The sequence below is a fragment of the Pseudonaja textilis genome, chromosome 2 (genome assembly GCF_049901715.1).
Source record: "Pseudonaja textilis isolate UNSWEBS1 chromosome 2, rPseTex1.2, whole genome shotgun sequence".
In the NCBI taxonomy this organism is placed as follows: Eukaryota; Metazoa; Chordata; class Lepidosauria; order Squamata; family Elapidae; genus Pseudonaja; species Pseudonaja textilis.
Genome location: NC_141991.1, coordinates 147,033,554 through 147,046,083, shown reverse-complemented (window position 1 = coordinate 147,046,083; position 12,530 = coordinate 147,033,554). Strand labels below are relative to the sequence as shown.

The 12,530-nt window shown below is 40.7% G+C and overlaps 1 protein-coding gene across 2 annotated transcripts in view; it reads left to right on the top strand.

Moving 5' to 3' along the window:
- Positions 1 to 12,530, top strand: part of IRAK1 (interleukin 1 receptor associated kinase 1) — a 31,230-nt gene that overhangs the window by 2,589 nt on the left and 16,111 nt on the right. For both annotated transcript variants that reach the window (XR_003375082.2, XM_026711273.2), the window contains exons 3-4: positions 2,288 to 2,455; positions 4,528 to 4,689. Coding sequence is in view for 1 of the 2 variants with exons in the window: in XM_026711273.2 (XP_026567058.1) it covers positions 2,288 to 2,455; positions 4,528 to 4,689 (330 nt within the window). In the remaining variant the exon portion in view is untranslated. The remainder of the gene's footprint in view (positions 1 to 2,287; positions 2,456 to 4,527; positions 4,690 to 12,530) is intronic.

Below are 12,530 nucleotides of genomic sequence, written 5' to 3'. Positions count from 1 at the left end.
CTCAAAATGCTCTCTTACCAAAAGTCAAACAAGTGAGGTTCTCAACTATCTCCCCATCCTTCATGATGATCTTTGTCACAACTTATCTGTGATATTTTTCTGGATACACATTCAAATACAGAACTGGACAACTTCCACTCTCTTTTTACCCACTGGAATGCCAATGGGTTCAGGGAAAAATTGTAAAGATGCTTTGCAATGTGTTCTTATTCCAACTCAGGAGGAAGATGGGTGGTTTAGAAATATGAAACACGTACACACATACACTTGTGATGTTACTTGATAAGATGGGAATAAAAATGGAGTATAGAACCATAAAACATCTGGTTTGGTGATTCATTTTTATCTAGTATCAGTTTTAGTTCCTGTATGTTAGCTAATGTTACTGGCCATGTGCTTGCTACACAAAACAGCAATACCAGGCAGATCCTGGACATATTCAAGATAGGAAGAAACTGAATGGTATTTATTAAATTCCTTGAACAGATAGGTGTTTATCAACTAAAGATGAATGCAGGTCTGATATAGAAATGAACCAAGAACTGAATCCCAGCTGTATTAATTCACTTCAGTTAAGTCAGGGGCAAGCAAAAAAAAACTTTAGTTTTCTTTCTCATTTCTTGTCTGCCACAGCTGCTGATTAAAGCTGCTGTGACCTTGCTTTGTAAAATATGCAAAGGAAGAACATAATTTAATCTACAGGACTCCTAAATTGAGTTCTTAAAATCTCCATTAAAAGAAAAGTGAACACATAAGCAAGAAAAAGAAATTCCTGAAACTAGCATGAATCAAAATAGGTAAGGCAAAAATAAATGGATAAATAATTTGGTGTTACATGAGATAGTTTCTATTTTTATGTTCAAATCCTATAGCAGTGGTGGCGAATCTATGGCACGCATGCCACAGGTGGCACACAGAGCCCTCTCTGTGAGCATATGCACTGTTGCCCCAGCTCAGCTCCGCCGCGCCTGCATGAGGGCCTCCCACCGGCCAGCTGGTCTTTGAGTCTCTGCTGCGCATGCATGGGGAGCGGGGCACATGCCGGGGGGGGTGTGGGCTTGCGGGGGCATGCATGGATGCACAGGGCATGCACGTGTTGCATTTTGGGTATGCACGTGCGTGCACACACACTTTGGGCACTTGGTGCCAAAAGGGTTTGCCATCATTGTCCTATAGCATAGAAATATTTTTCCTGTGTCAGCCTTCCCCGATCTGGTAACTTCCCAACCAGTGTGAATTGGGAAGTATGCTATTGGCCAGATATTTGAGGTTCCTGAAACATTAATTGATCTTTGGTTTGGATAAAAAAATCCAATTGAACTATAGATATTTAGCAATTATAAACATTACTTAGAATTGGAAAGAGCTAAAGAGAGGATTCAAGATATAGATGGATATTGCTATGTTTTGTTCACAAGACAATTGAATCTATATACTAAAATTCTCATAACCTTTAACTGGGTGAAATAGAGCAGGGGTATCAAACTCACGTCATGGCAGCATCCTGTGACATATCAGGAATTTTACCTGTTTGCTAAACCAGGCGTGGGCATGGCCAGCACATGACACATCCCAGTTTGACAGCCCTGAAATAGAGCATCATAGGGGAACAACTTTTGAACCAAGGTACCTCAAACAGGCTAACTGGGAATGAAATGTGGGGAGGTTGTGGCTGTTTCAGTGCTATTGGCCGCTGCTGAGAATGATTTTCATTTTCAACATTATGGGAATGTTGTGTTCCCAGCCAGTCTCAATCCCTTGCTCCTTCCCCCATCCAGCAGCAGCTCCTTACCCGACTCTTGGAAATAGAAGGGAAGAAGCTTTCCAATGCTCTCTACCAGATTCCCACGAGGAAACTCAGTGGGGAAGCCATCAGGAAGCTGGAAGTTGCTCCTGCTCTCACTACTTTATTGCTTTATTGCTCTAGATGGAATGGTGATACATTAGTGGAAGTATACTAGACAACCTGTGTCCTGTTGGATAATTATTTCAGAGATATTTCCTTCTATAGAGAAACAGATTGTGGGGAGGGGCAAAAAAAGTAGTGAGAGCAGGAGCTAAACCTGCTCTCACTACTTTTTTTGCCCCTCCCCCCAATCTGTTTCTCTATAGAAGGAAATATCTCTGAAATAATTATCCAACAGGACACAGGTTGTCTAGTATACTTCCACTAATGTATCACCATTCCATCTAGAGCAGTAAAGCCTGTTATATATACTAATTATGAGGTTACAGTCTTGATGGTAAACGTGTGGTTGTTAACTGGCCTTTCTCTCTTACATACTAGCCTCCAGGATTGTACGAAACCAGGTTGAATTGCGACTGTATGAGAAGATGGATGGGCGGACACACAACCTTATGTGGACCTGGATGAATCGTAACGCCTACATCGATGATTTAATTCAGATACTTGATGACTTGCAACTATACCGGGCACGTGATATCATTGTTTCAGGTGATTCCCTCCTGCCTCCTTCAGCTTAGATGAAGTTGGTGGTTCTGGAGGAATTAAAGGGATCTGCCCAAGTAATTTTTTGAGTTGGATTTATAGAGCCAGAGCAGTGGTTTATTTTATTTTTCATTTAATTTATCAGTCAAACTTGTATGCTGCCCATTCCTCCAAGGTGATTGTAGGCAGCTTGTGATTAAGGCACCTGGCTAGAAAACAGCAGACTCTGAGTTCAAGTCCCACCTTAGCCATGAAAGCCAGCAGGGTGATCTTGGGCCAGTTGCTCTCAGCCCAACTTACCTCACAGAGATCTTTTGGAGAAAATAGAGGAGGAAGATGTATTGGAAATGTTCGTTGCCTTGAGGTATTTGTAAAATAAATAAAGGCGACATACAAAAAAACTAAATGTTCTCAAATCTTCTCTTTTCCCACTCTCCTGTCCCAAAGACAAATGACCTTAATCCCAGAATCTGCAGTTGCAGTTGTGGGTTTTTTTAAACTATCATAATTAGCCCATGCGGTTGGATATTTTTCACTTATCATCTCCAAGGAAGTTAGCCTTTTCCCGTAAGCTGTTCAGAATCTCTCTTAAACTTGTGTATAAGTAGAGGCACTGGACTATATGCATTATTTTTATACTGCATTAAACGATAAACATTTCATGATTTTATTATATTCTACTTGCAGTTCATGATTTACAACATTTTAAATAAAAAGATGAGTTGTTTTTCCACCAGAAGAAATATATGTAAAAACAACTTTTAAAATGCAAAACAAATAAAGGCTAACAATGAAATATTATGTGATGTCAGAATATCTCAATTCAGAATTTAAAATTGCATCAGTATTTTTTAAATAGTTTTTTAGCTACTGATAAGAAACATATTGTAAATGCCTGCATATTCCTTTAAACATTTCAACAAAAATGGTTTTCCAACAAAAAAAATCTGCTTTGTGTTTCCACTGATCTCAATTTAATTGTTATCTAGTCTTTTGACTCTTTCCTCAAGCATATTTGAATAAATAGGCTTAGATGAAACTCATATGGGTGAGTCTGGATGGCTTTTTTGTGACGGTTAGTGTTGTATTACCACTTTCAGTTGATAATGTCATATGTTCATCATACATGCTGTTCATGTCCATATAAACATCGAATCTATAATGCTTCTGTTACTTTCTTCACAAATAATATCACAGAATGCTTCCAGAAATGACAATAGACTTAAACCTGTTCTGAAACAATTAGCTTATATTTTATGATTCCCAAACTGCTTGTTAATTTTATTTTCTGCTATATTCACATAACCTATTGCGTTCCAGAGCTGTTGGGCTAAAATTCTAAGTTGGCCTTAAAATATAAACTTCTGCACACCGCATTTTCACAAACTTCTGTGTGCAGCATTTTTAAATTATCCAATCTATTGAAGTGAACAGGTTAGTAGAGAAAAGGAAGCCATTTAACATTTCTGTACATAATATCTCTAACTTTCCAGAAAAATATAGAAATACAGTTCTTTAGCCAAAGGTGACAGGAAGCTAATGTTGCAAACGCCCATGCCTCTTTGCTGCTTTTCTTTACTGGTCCAAGTAACTCTACTGTTCATCCTGATCGTTGCCAATTCTCTAGAATCCACTAGAACAGGGGTGTCAAACTTGTGACATACCATAACTTTTCCCCCCTTTGCTAAAGCAGGCATGGGCGTGGCCAACACGTGACGCATTCGACCTGTGGGCCGCGAGTTTGACACCCCTGCTCTAGAATCTTCTTGGCTGTAATAGGGATTCAGCTTTCCGTAGGCAGGTGGATTCTTAGGAGCAATAACTTCTCCTGCCCATTAGATCTAATGTGTTTAATTACTTGTTGCATGTATCATTATAAAAAGAAGAGCAGCTAATTTGCATAATTGCTAAATCATGGTTTAATTAATTGTTGGTTAAGCAACTAATCATTGGGTTTGGATAATATTCTAAGATATGAAACACAGCTTACAAAGCATAATAGTTGAGTGCAGAACTACAGTAGCCAAAGTTGTGCATGAACGAGTATTTAATTATTTTTTTCTTCATTCTTCTTACAGGACGTCTATTGCCATGTTCCCAGAAGCCCAGTACGATGTCTTCTCAAAAGCCGCCAATTTCTCCTAAACCCCCACCTGCTCCAGATCCAGGTGGCAGTGGCAGTTGCAAGATTACTACAACAATGTGGAAACCCCACCAAAAACCCTCCCCCCCTGAACCAGGTATAAGCTGCATGTTTGCCATTGCTTCTGGAATGTGTAGGAACAAAAATATAATTTGTTTTCCTGTCCAGTGGGGATGTTCAGGGACAACTTTCCTCAGATATTTGAAGCGTAAAATGTTTTCCATTTCATAAAACCCTCCTTTCAGACTCAAAAGCATTTGGGCTTGGGACAATGGAGTGAATCAAGAACACAAGTTTCACCTACTCAGAGTCTCCTCAGCAAGGCTGCAGGTATTCTAAACATGGATTATGCAGTGCAGAAATTGGCACTGGTCACAAAATTCAACTTCCTAAAAATTGCTCTAGGTCACCAACTTTTAAAATTATGAAGATGTGCCTGATAAAATTTCAGAGTACATGAGAAGAAAATGGAACAAGAATCTAGCATATAGAAATCTATTAACATTTGAATAATTGGATTCTAATTTGCTTTCACAGTTTATAGATGACAGGTCTAATCTTGATCAATTGATCAAATGCTTTTTAGAAAGTTAATCTAAACCAATTTTATTACACATTGGTGGAGCAGGAAGTTCCTCGTTATTTCTGAACATGTCAATTTCATGAGTTGATTCCAAATTCTTGTACCAGACAGAAAGTAATTGTACTTTTAAAATAGTCTCCCCTCCCCCTCCCTGTGATTTTAAGAAGGATCTGTTCCTCCTAAAGAAGTTATTTCAATCCTTTTGATCTTTCCTCTTGCCATTCTCTGTGAGTTTTCTTACAGATTTTTCTGTGTTTCTTCAACAATGTTCTCTTTCTGCAGTTATGAAAAGTAACTGAAAGGAGAGTGCATGAATATATTGAGGTTTATGACTAAGGGTTTGACAATGCAAATTGGGCAGCATTTCTCACTCCTCTCCCCATCTACAATATTTGTCACAAAAACAACTAACAATGTAGTATTCATCTGCGGTGTGGCCTCAGAAAGGATGATGATGCCAAGCATGCATTTTTACTTTCTACTTTAAACTTTAACAAAAAGTGAAGATGTAAAATTTTCCTCACTTTTAAGCTTTAATTCTCTTGCCATTTTAGCCAACTGGTTTGGCACAGTTAGCATTTTTATTAGAAAAGCATGGTAAAAGTATTTTGATAAAATGTCTTATGCAGCAGGGTCTTCCTGCTCTCGGTTCTTGATTGGTGCCCTACATCTCTGAGAGAATAACTCCCACACACCATCACCTCTGTACCCAAACAGATTTAAATGAGATTTTATTGTGGTGACTCAGGTTTACACTGCATAAAATGTTTAATGGCTTCCATTCTTGAGTGAATCTGAAATGTAAATATATTTACTTTTAATTATATTTGCTTAGGTATGTATTTAAAATTTCTGGTTTTTTTTAATTTTCATATTTGCTCTTTTGAATTGCCTGGAATGATTTGTTTAAAAAAATGTAGTATGCAAACTCTAAAAAGCCTAATAGGGTTTTATATCTTCCAACTCATCAGACTGTTGGAAAGAAATAAAGTAAAAATGTTTGGGATTCTTATCAGTTAGCAGAGTAACACAAAGCGGAATGGGATCAAATTTTGTGTGGTGGTAGAAACTGGTTTTAAGAGAATTAAAAAATGGACAAATTAGTCTAGTCGCTGTGGAGAAATAGAAATCCAAGTCATCCCTCTAAGAAAGGCAAATGAGAAACGACTCAGAGGCTGCCAACTGCTCCTCTTTGTTAATCCCTACTCTTCCCACTTCTGATTTTTGTTTATCCTGAGTGGAGTTACTATCAATGGGTTGAAAAGAATTCCAAAAGCTACGCTCCAAATGTTTATCCTATCTTTATTTTTGTACGTGAAATTGCCTTCCACCTATCTTCTCAAATACCTACTAGTCCACAAGCTTTATAACCCAGTTTGTCCATTTAAGCTTCTCCTGGTGCAAAAGCAATGAGCCAAGAGGGAACATAAGCTTATCCGTACCAGAACTCTTTGCAAACATTTTTATAATTTGTTCATTTCATGTCTATTGTTCCAAATAAGTGGCTGTTAATCAGTTTCTCTTTTTCAGAGATTTGGTTGTTGCTGTCAGTGTAGATTATGTTTTTAAATGTTGATACATTTTTTAAGAGTTTACAATCTATATTTTTAAATGGAAATAAGAACAAATTCATGAGTTTCCCACTGGTGAGATGGTAAGGCCGAGGTTATGTAGAAGTTTCAAACTTTGACATGGGAAAATTTTCACTATTCCTTGTTTAACCTGACAGATTATGGATTTGCTCAATCTGGGAAATAACTTCTCAAACATTTAGATTGAATTTGCTCAATCTGGAGAACTTTGTAACGATGTACTTTTCAGTTTCGTTATTTACATTATCAAATGTGGAGTCGGTGAGCAAGATAATTCTTTGTCTTGTTCCCAAGTTTTGGAATGCACTTCTTGATAGCTGTATTCATTTGTTTGTTCATCTGCTCTCTTGCTTTATAGCAGTGGTCGCCAACGGGTGGGCCGCGGCCTACTGGTGGTCCGTGAGAAAATTTGGTGGGCCGCAGAGAAATGTCCCCCCAAAGCAATGAATCCAGGCTGCATCCTGGATTATGGCCTGCCCACCCTCTGGCCTCCACTTTTCGGCCGGGTGCAAACCTGCAGAAAGCAGTGCAGCCCTCGCCAGCCAGGACGAGGTAATGGTGCTGTTGCAGCAAGAGGGGACTGGCAGTACAAGTAGGCTGAAGCGGCAATGGAGATGGCCGGAAGGTGCAGGAGCGCTGCGCTACTTGCATTTGTGCGGCACTCACATACCTTCCAGTTTGCCACTCCTGGCCTGGGCTCTTCTTTGATGGTCATGGGCTGTAGGGACGGCCTGGTGCAGGAAAAGTACTGGCTGCTGGTGGTGGGTGGAGTGAGCAAGTTTGCGTTCACCAGTTCTGAGGTCCGGAATGGGGCGTTGTCGGCGTTGTCATTTTCCTTGTCCCTCTCGGCGCTCTGCTCTGCTGTGCCGCCCCCCCCGGCCCCAGCCATCACTGCCCGGGGAAAGCACAGAACAAGTGAGCAGAAACATAGCTCTTGCTGGGGCGAAAGAGCTCAGATCGAGGAAGGCACAGGCAAGAGAAGACGGAAGCTGCCGCCGCCTTTGAAAAGGGCTGCTCTCTGTTGCCTGTGCCTTCCGATCTCTGCTCTTTCACCCCAGTGAGAGCTGTTTCTGATCGCTTTCTTTTCCTGGGGGTGGGGGTAGCAGAGACGTCAGGGCTGCTCTCCCCCCTCAGCAAGCCAGGCCTGGAGGAACATGAAGAATTGCGGGCGAATGCTGGAAAAGGCATGTTGGAAATGCCAAGACACGTTTCCAGCGAGCTCTCCTCTGTCCTGAAGTAGGATTGAGTGGTGGGAAGGCAGCAGGGAGAAGGGTAGGAAGGAAGGAGAAGCCCAGCTGGCTTTTCTTTGGCGTGGGGCCAGCGAGGTGGAAAGAGACCAAATGCACAGACCAAAAGAGTACCGAGGAAGACGAGCTCCTAACAACCAGCCTGTTTGTGCAGGCGAGAGCTCCAGCTTTTCTGGGCTTGACCCCGCCCCCCTTTGGCCTCCAGACAGGGAGGGACCTTTCTCTGCTTGGAAGTGGCGGGAGAAACCTGGAGCTTAGCCTCGGGGAGTCCTCTTCTTATGTGGAGACTGAAGGTGGGGGTGTTGCCTAGTTATTAGGAGCCCGTCTTCTTCGGCACTTCCAGCCCGGCCCTCCTTCCCTCTCCCAAATCCAGCCTGCCACACCTGGCAAAGGAGGGAGAGGTTTCCTCTGACTTGGGGGAGATATGAGATGGCTCTATTTTTCTTCCGTTTGAGGGGGAGCCGGTTCCTCCTTATACAGATCTTCCCAGTCTCCAGGCACCATGTGGCTTCTTAAATCGACCCTCTTTCCCTCCCCCAAGGATGAGAGAGGCCCATCCTTTCCCTTCACTCTGCCTCACGGTTATGATTAAGCATTTATGATTTTGTTTATATTTATATTTATATTTATTCATTCTTAAGTTATTATTCATTCTTAAGTATTATATTCATTCTTAAGTTTTTGTGGGTAATTATATGTATGTTATTCAGCTTTGTTCGGGTATTTTCCCACGTCATTATAGTTGTACTTTTAAAGTTGTAGCAACGTTTCGGCAGAATCTCATCTGCCATCATCAGACAGCTGTGAAACGGCTGTGAAAGTCTGACTCACAGACGAACTCAATACAGAAGCCTGATGATGGCAGATGAGATTCTGCCGAAACGTTGCTACAACTTTAAAAGCACAACTATAATGACGTGGGAAAATACCCGAACAAAGCTGAATAACATACATATATCTATCTCTATCTCTATCTCTATATTTATCTGTCTGTCTGTCCGTCTGTCTATCTATATTTTAAAATACATAAATATTAAATTTATATTAAATATAAAAGATAAATTTTTATATTAAATATATTATCATTTTTTAAAACAACCATAGTAGTGGTCCATGGGATTTAAAAGTATGAGTTTGGTGGCCCCTGAGGTCCAAAAGGTTGGTGACCCCTGCTTTATAGGCCACTCCAATGAACTCCAATCTCTCAGCAGTATAGGACTCCCCAAATCCTTAATTTCGGTTAAAATAATACCGTGTCTGTGTCTTCCTGAAAATACGACCTACCCTGAAAACAAACCATAGCTCGATTTTCACTCCTGCGTCTAATATAAGACCTCCCCCTAAAATAAACCCTACTTAAGCCCACACCATTATATGGTTGTACAAGGTGAGGTGAGGTCAGTCGTAAAAATCTAGTGGAGATGGGGGTGGAGCTGCCCCACACACCCCACACCCATTTACCTTAGGACTGCTGCAGCCAGGCCTCCCATGACCTGACACCTGTCACGGTGTTGCCCAACTCGTTCTGCAGTCGTTCGTGGCCAGATGCCACGTGGCGTATTGTACCAGTGCTGCTGCTCATGGCAGAACGCTGCAATGCTCATCAGGCCAGTGCTGTTGCATGCGGCAGAACGCTGCTAGGCTCATTGCTCTCATGCCGCTGCTCATGGCAGGACGCCTGAGCCTCATTGTGCCAGTACCGCCGCTCAAACGTGCAACGCCACAACACACCACAGCCTCCTGCTGCGAGCGGTGGCACCAGTGTGACGAGCTACGCAGCATCTTGCCATGAGCGGTGTCACCGGCATGACAAGCCACGTGGTGTCTGGCTGCAAGGGCTGCAAAGAGCCACAGAAGAAGTTGGGCAGTGGTGCCACTGGTATTGGGATGTGGGAGGCTTGGCTGTGGTGGTCCTAAGGTAAGCGGGTAAGACATCCCCTGAAAAAAAGACCTGGTGCTTATTTTGGGGCCAAAAAGAAAATAAGACCAGTCTTATTTTCAGGGAAACACTGTAAAAGTCAAAACCAAAAACATGGACTATAAACAATTATGTGCACTGTCAAACTTTCGCATTCTAAAATCACAACTACAATGCTTGCAAATCTGAATGAACTGTCATAATGACTTCAAGACTTGATAGAATAGTATATTCTTCACCACCTTTTTGAAGATCAGTAGATCCTGAACAGCAGGAGGAAGGGCACCATCTGAGTGTCTGAGAGGGCAATACTATTTCAGAGGAGGTTATAGCAAATAAAATGCGTGTTCCATTGCCCCTTCTAAGTGGTGTCTCATTAAGTGGCCAACATAAGGAACCTGCTGTACTATCTCTTACAAGGCAGGCTGATGAGGAAACTTGTTCCATAGATATCCAAGCCTTGAATCATGCAAAGCTTTAAAATTAACAACCAGCACCTGGAATTGCACCTGGACACCAGTGCAGCTCTCAAAATAGAGAAATATGGACTCCCTACGTTGTTCCCATAAGTACTTGAGCCTTGCAACTTTACAGTCTCTGTCTTTTACAAAAGGGTAAAGACTAGGTTTACACAATGATTGAGATTCAAATGAAGAAAAGTGATTTAGAGCATTGAGGTGCTCTCATATGATACCTGTTGGCAACTCTTGAAAGAATCTGCAGGAAAATACACTTCTGATTTAAGGAGATGTTGATAGGTGTGACAGATGAGGTGAGCCCCCATACTTTCCAAGTCACCTTTTTTTGAGAATCTGGAATATTTCATAGCCCCAAGAGTGACCTCCCTTTTTGTGAGGTTTTTAGTGTTTGAGATATTTGGATTTTAATTGCTAAAATTAACTGGGCTTTAATTGGTTTATATCATTTGGGGTTTGGTGCTGGCTGGATTAATGAACTACCCAAGGAAAGGTAAAATAAACTACAGATTGAAATAATAGATTAATAAATAAAACAGTATCTTGTTGCTTAGAAGACTACTTTATTTTATTACATAGCAATTGTGGTTTTCAAAATATGTATGGTGAAAAATTGCTAATGTACATTTTTGAATTATCACTTTTATAAAATGTATCATTTTTTCTTTGGTATTACTGTGTCTTCCAACTTTCCACCCATCTTGTGCACATTTTAACTAGTGCCGGAAGCCCAATTACTCAGTTCTGTCTTTAAAAGATAATGTAGGAAGACTGCCTATGATTCAGTATTTTTACTCATTGTGGAGAGAGCATTTGTAAAAGTCAAAGAATTTGTCAAATCATTGTGGAAATGGTTTGACAATAATAAATGATTTGACAGTAATAAAATTGTTGTTGCAATAATTCACATAAGTGATAAAGTGCTTCTGGGGAAGCTAAATTTTACATACATTGATGTATTTCCCACCTTCCCTGCTGTTTTTAAAAGTGCATATAGAAATGTTTGTTTGAAATCCTGAGGGGGGAAACCATTTAACTGGGGGTTGCGGGGGGCGGGGGTATGAATATGCTTAATCCCTTCTCTCTTCCTCCTCTTTCCTGGGAGTGAAGAAGTTGAAATTTCTATTGAAAAAATGAGGCAATGATGGTACCAGGTTCCAAAGTTCCACATATACAGTTTCTCTAAACTTGATACTTTTTGTGCTGTCTGGAAATTCTGGGACTAGTTAGAATACCTCTGAAGGGTCTTTGGTACGAAAAGCTGTTCTTGGATTTTTTCTGGCTGAGAAAATAGGAAACTCTCTCCCCAAGATGGAGTCAGATGGACTTAATTCAATGGGAGATATGTTTGGCCGATAAGTAGGAAGTATAACCCTACTTGTCAGGGGTGAAAACCCTGATCCAGCACCAAGTTTATTTGGTTTGGTATTAATATGGTCAGTGGGGAGAGGGAAGGAGGGAGAAACAGAGAGAAAAAGAGAGATCATTCTGATAGTATTTAAGACAGTTAATTAATAACAGGAAGAAATTCTTTTGCTGACTTCGGCATTAGAAGCTCCTAGGTATAGCAAACTTCTAATGACCAGAACTGCTCTGCAGTGCAGAATATTAAAGCCTACAGTGGCAAACGCAACCAAAATTTATCACCAGGAAAATCCGCTTGGGAACTTGAATAAAGTTTGCATGCTTGTCTCCCTCCTTTCTCAAATTTTATTTCTGTAAGTTGTGGAAAACCATAAAAAATTAGTCAAGGGAGCCACTCAGCTCCCTGAAAGTTTCATATGCACCCCCAGTGTAAAGATGCTTATGAAGTTTCATCCGCTTTAAAACTTGGTATGCCAATCTTGAAGGCTGCTGTCTTCTTTCAAATGAAAGTGAGAACTTCATGAGTACTTACTGTATTAAATTGCCTTCTACTTCCTTCTAGAACATCTGTCTTAGGATAGAGAAAACCAATTTCAAAGGGATGCCTGATAAAACATGCATTACTAGAATTAAACGCTCATGAGTTTCTTAGAATAAACCATTTCCTGTATGTAATTCGTGATGCCACACTAATATAGTGCCTCCCCTTCCTCTTTCATGTGCCACTTTTCAGTTTATTTCTATGCATATTCTTGTT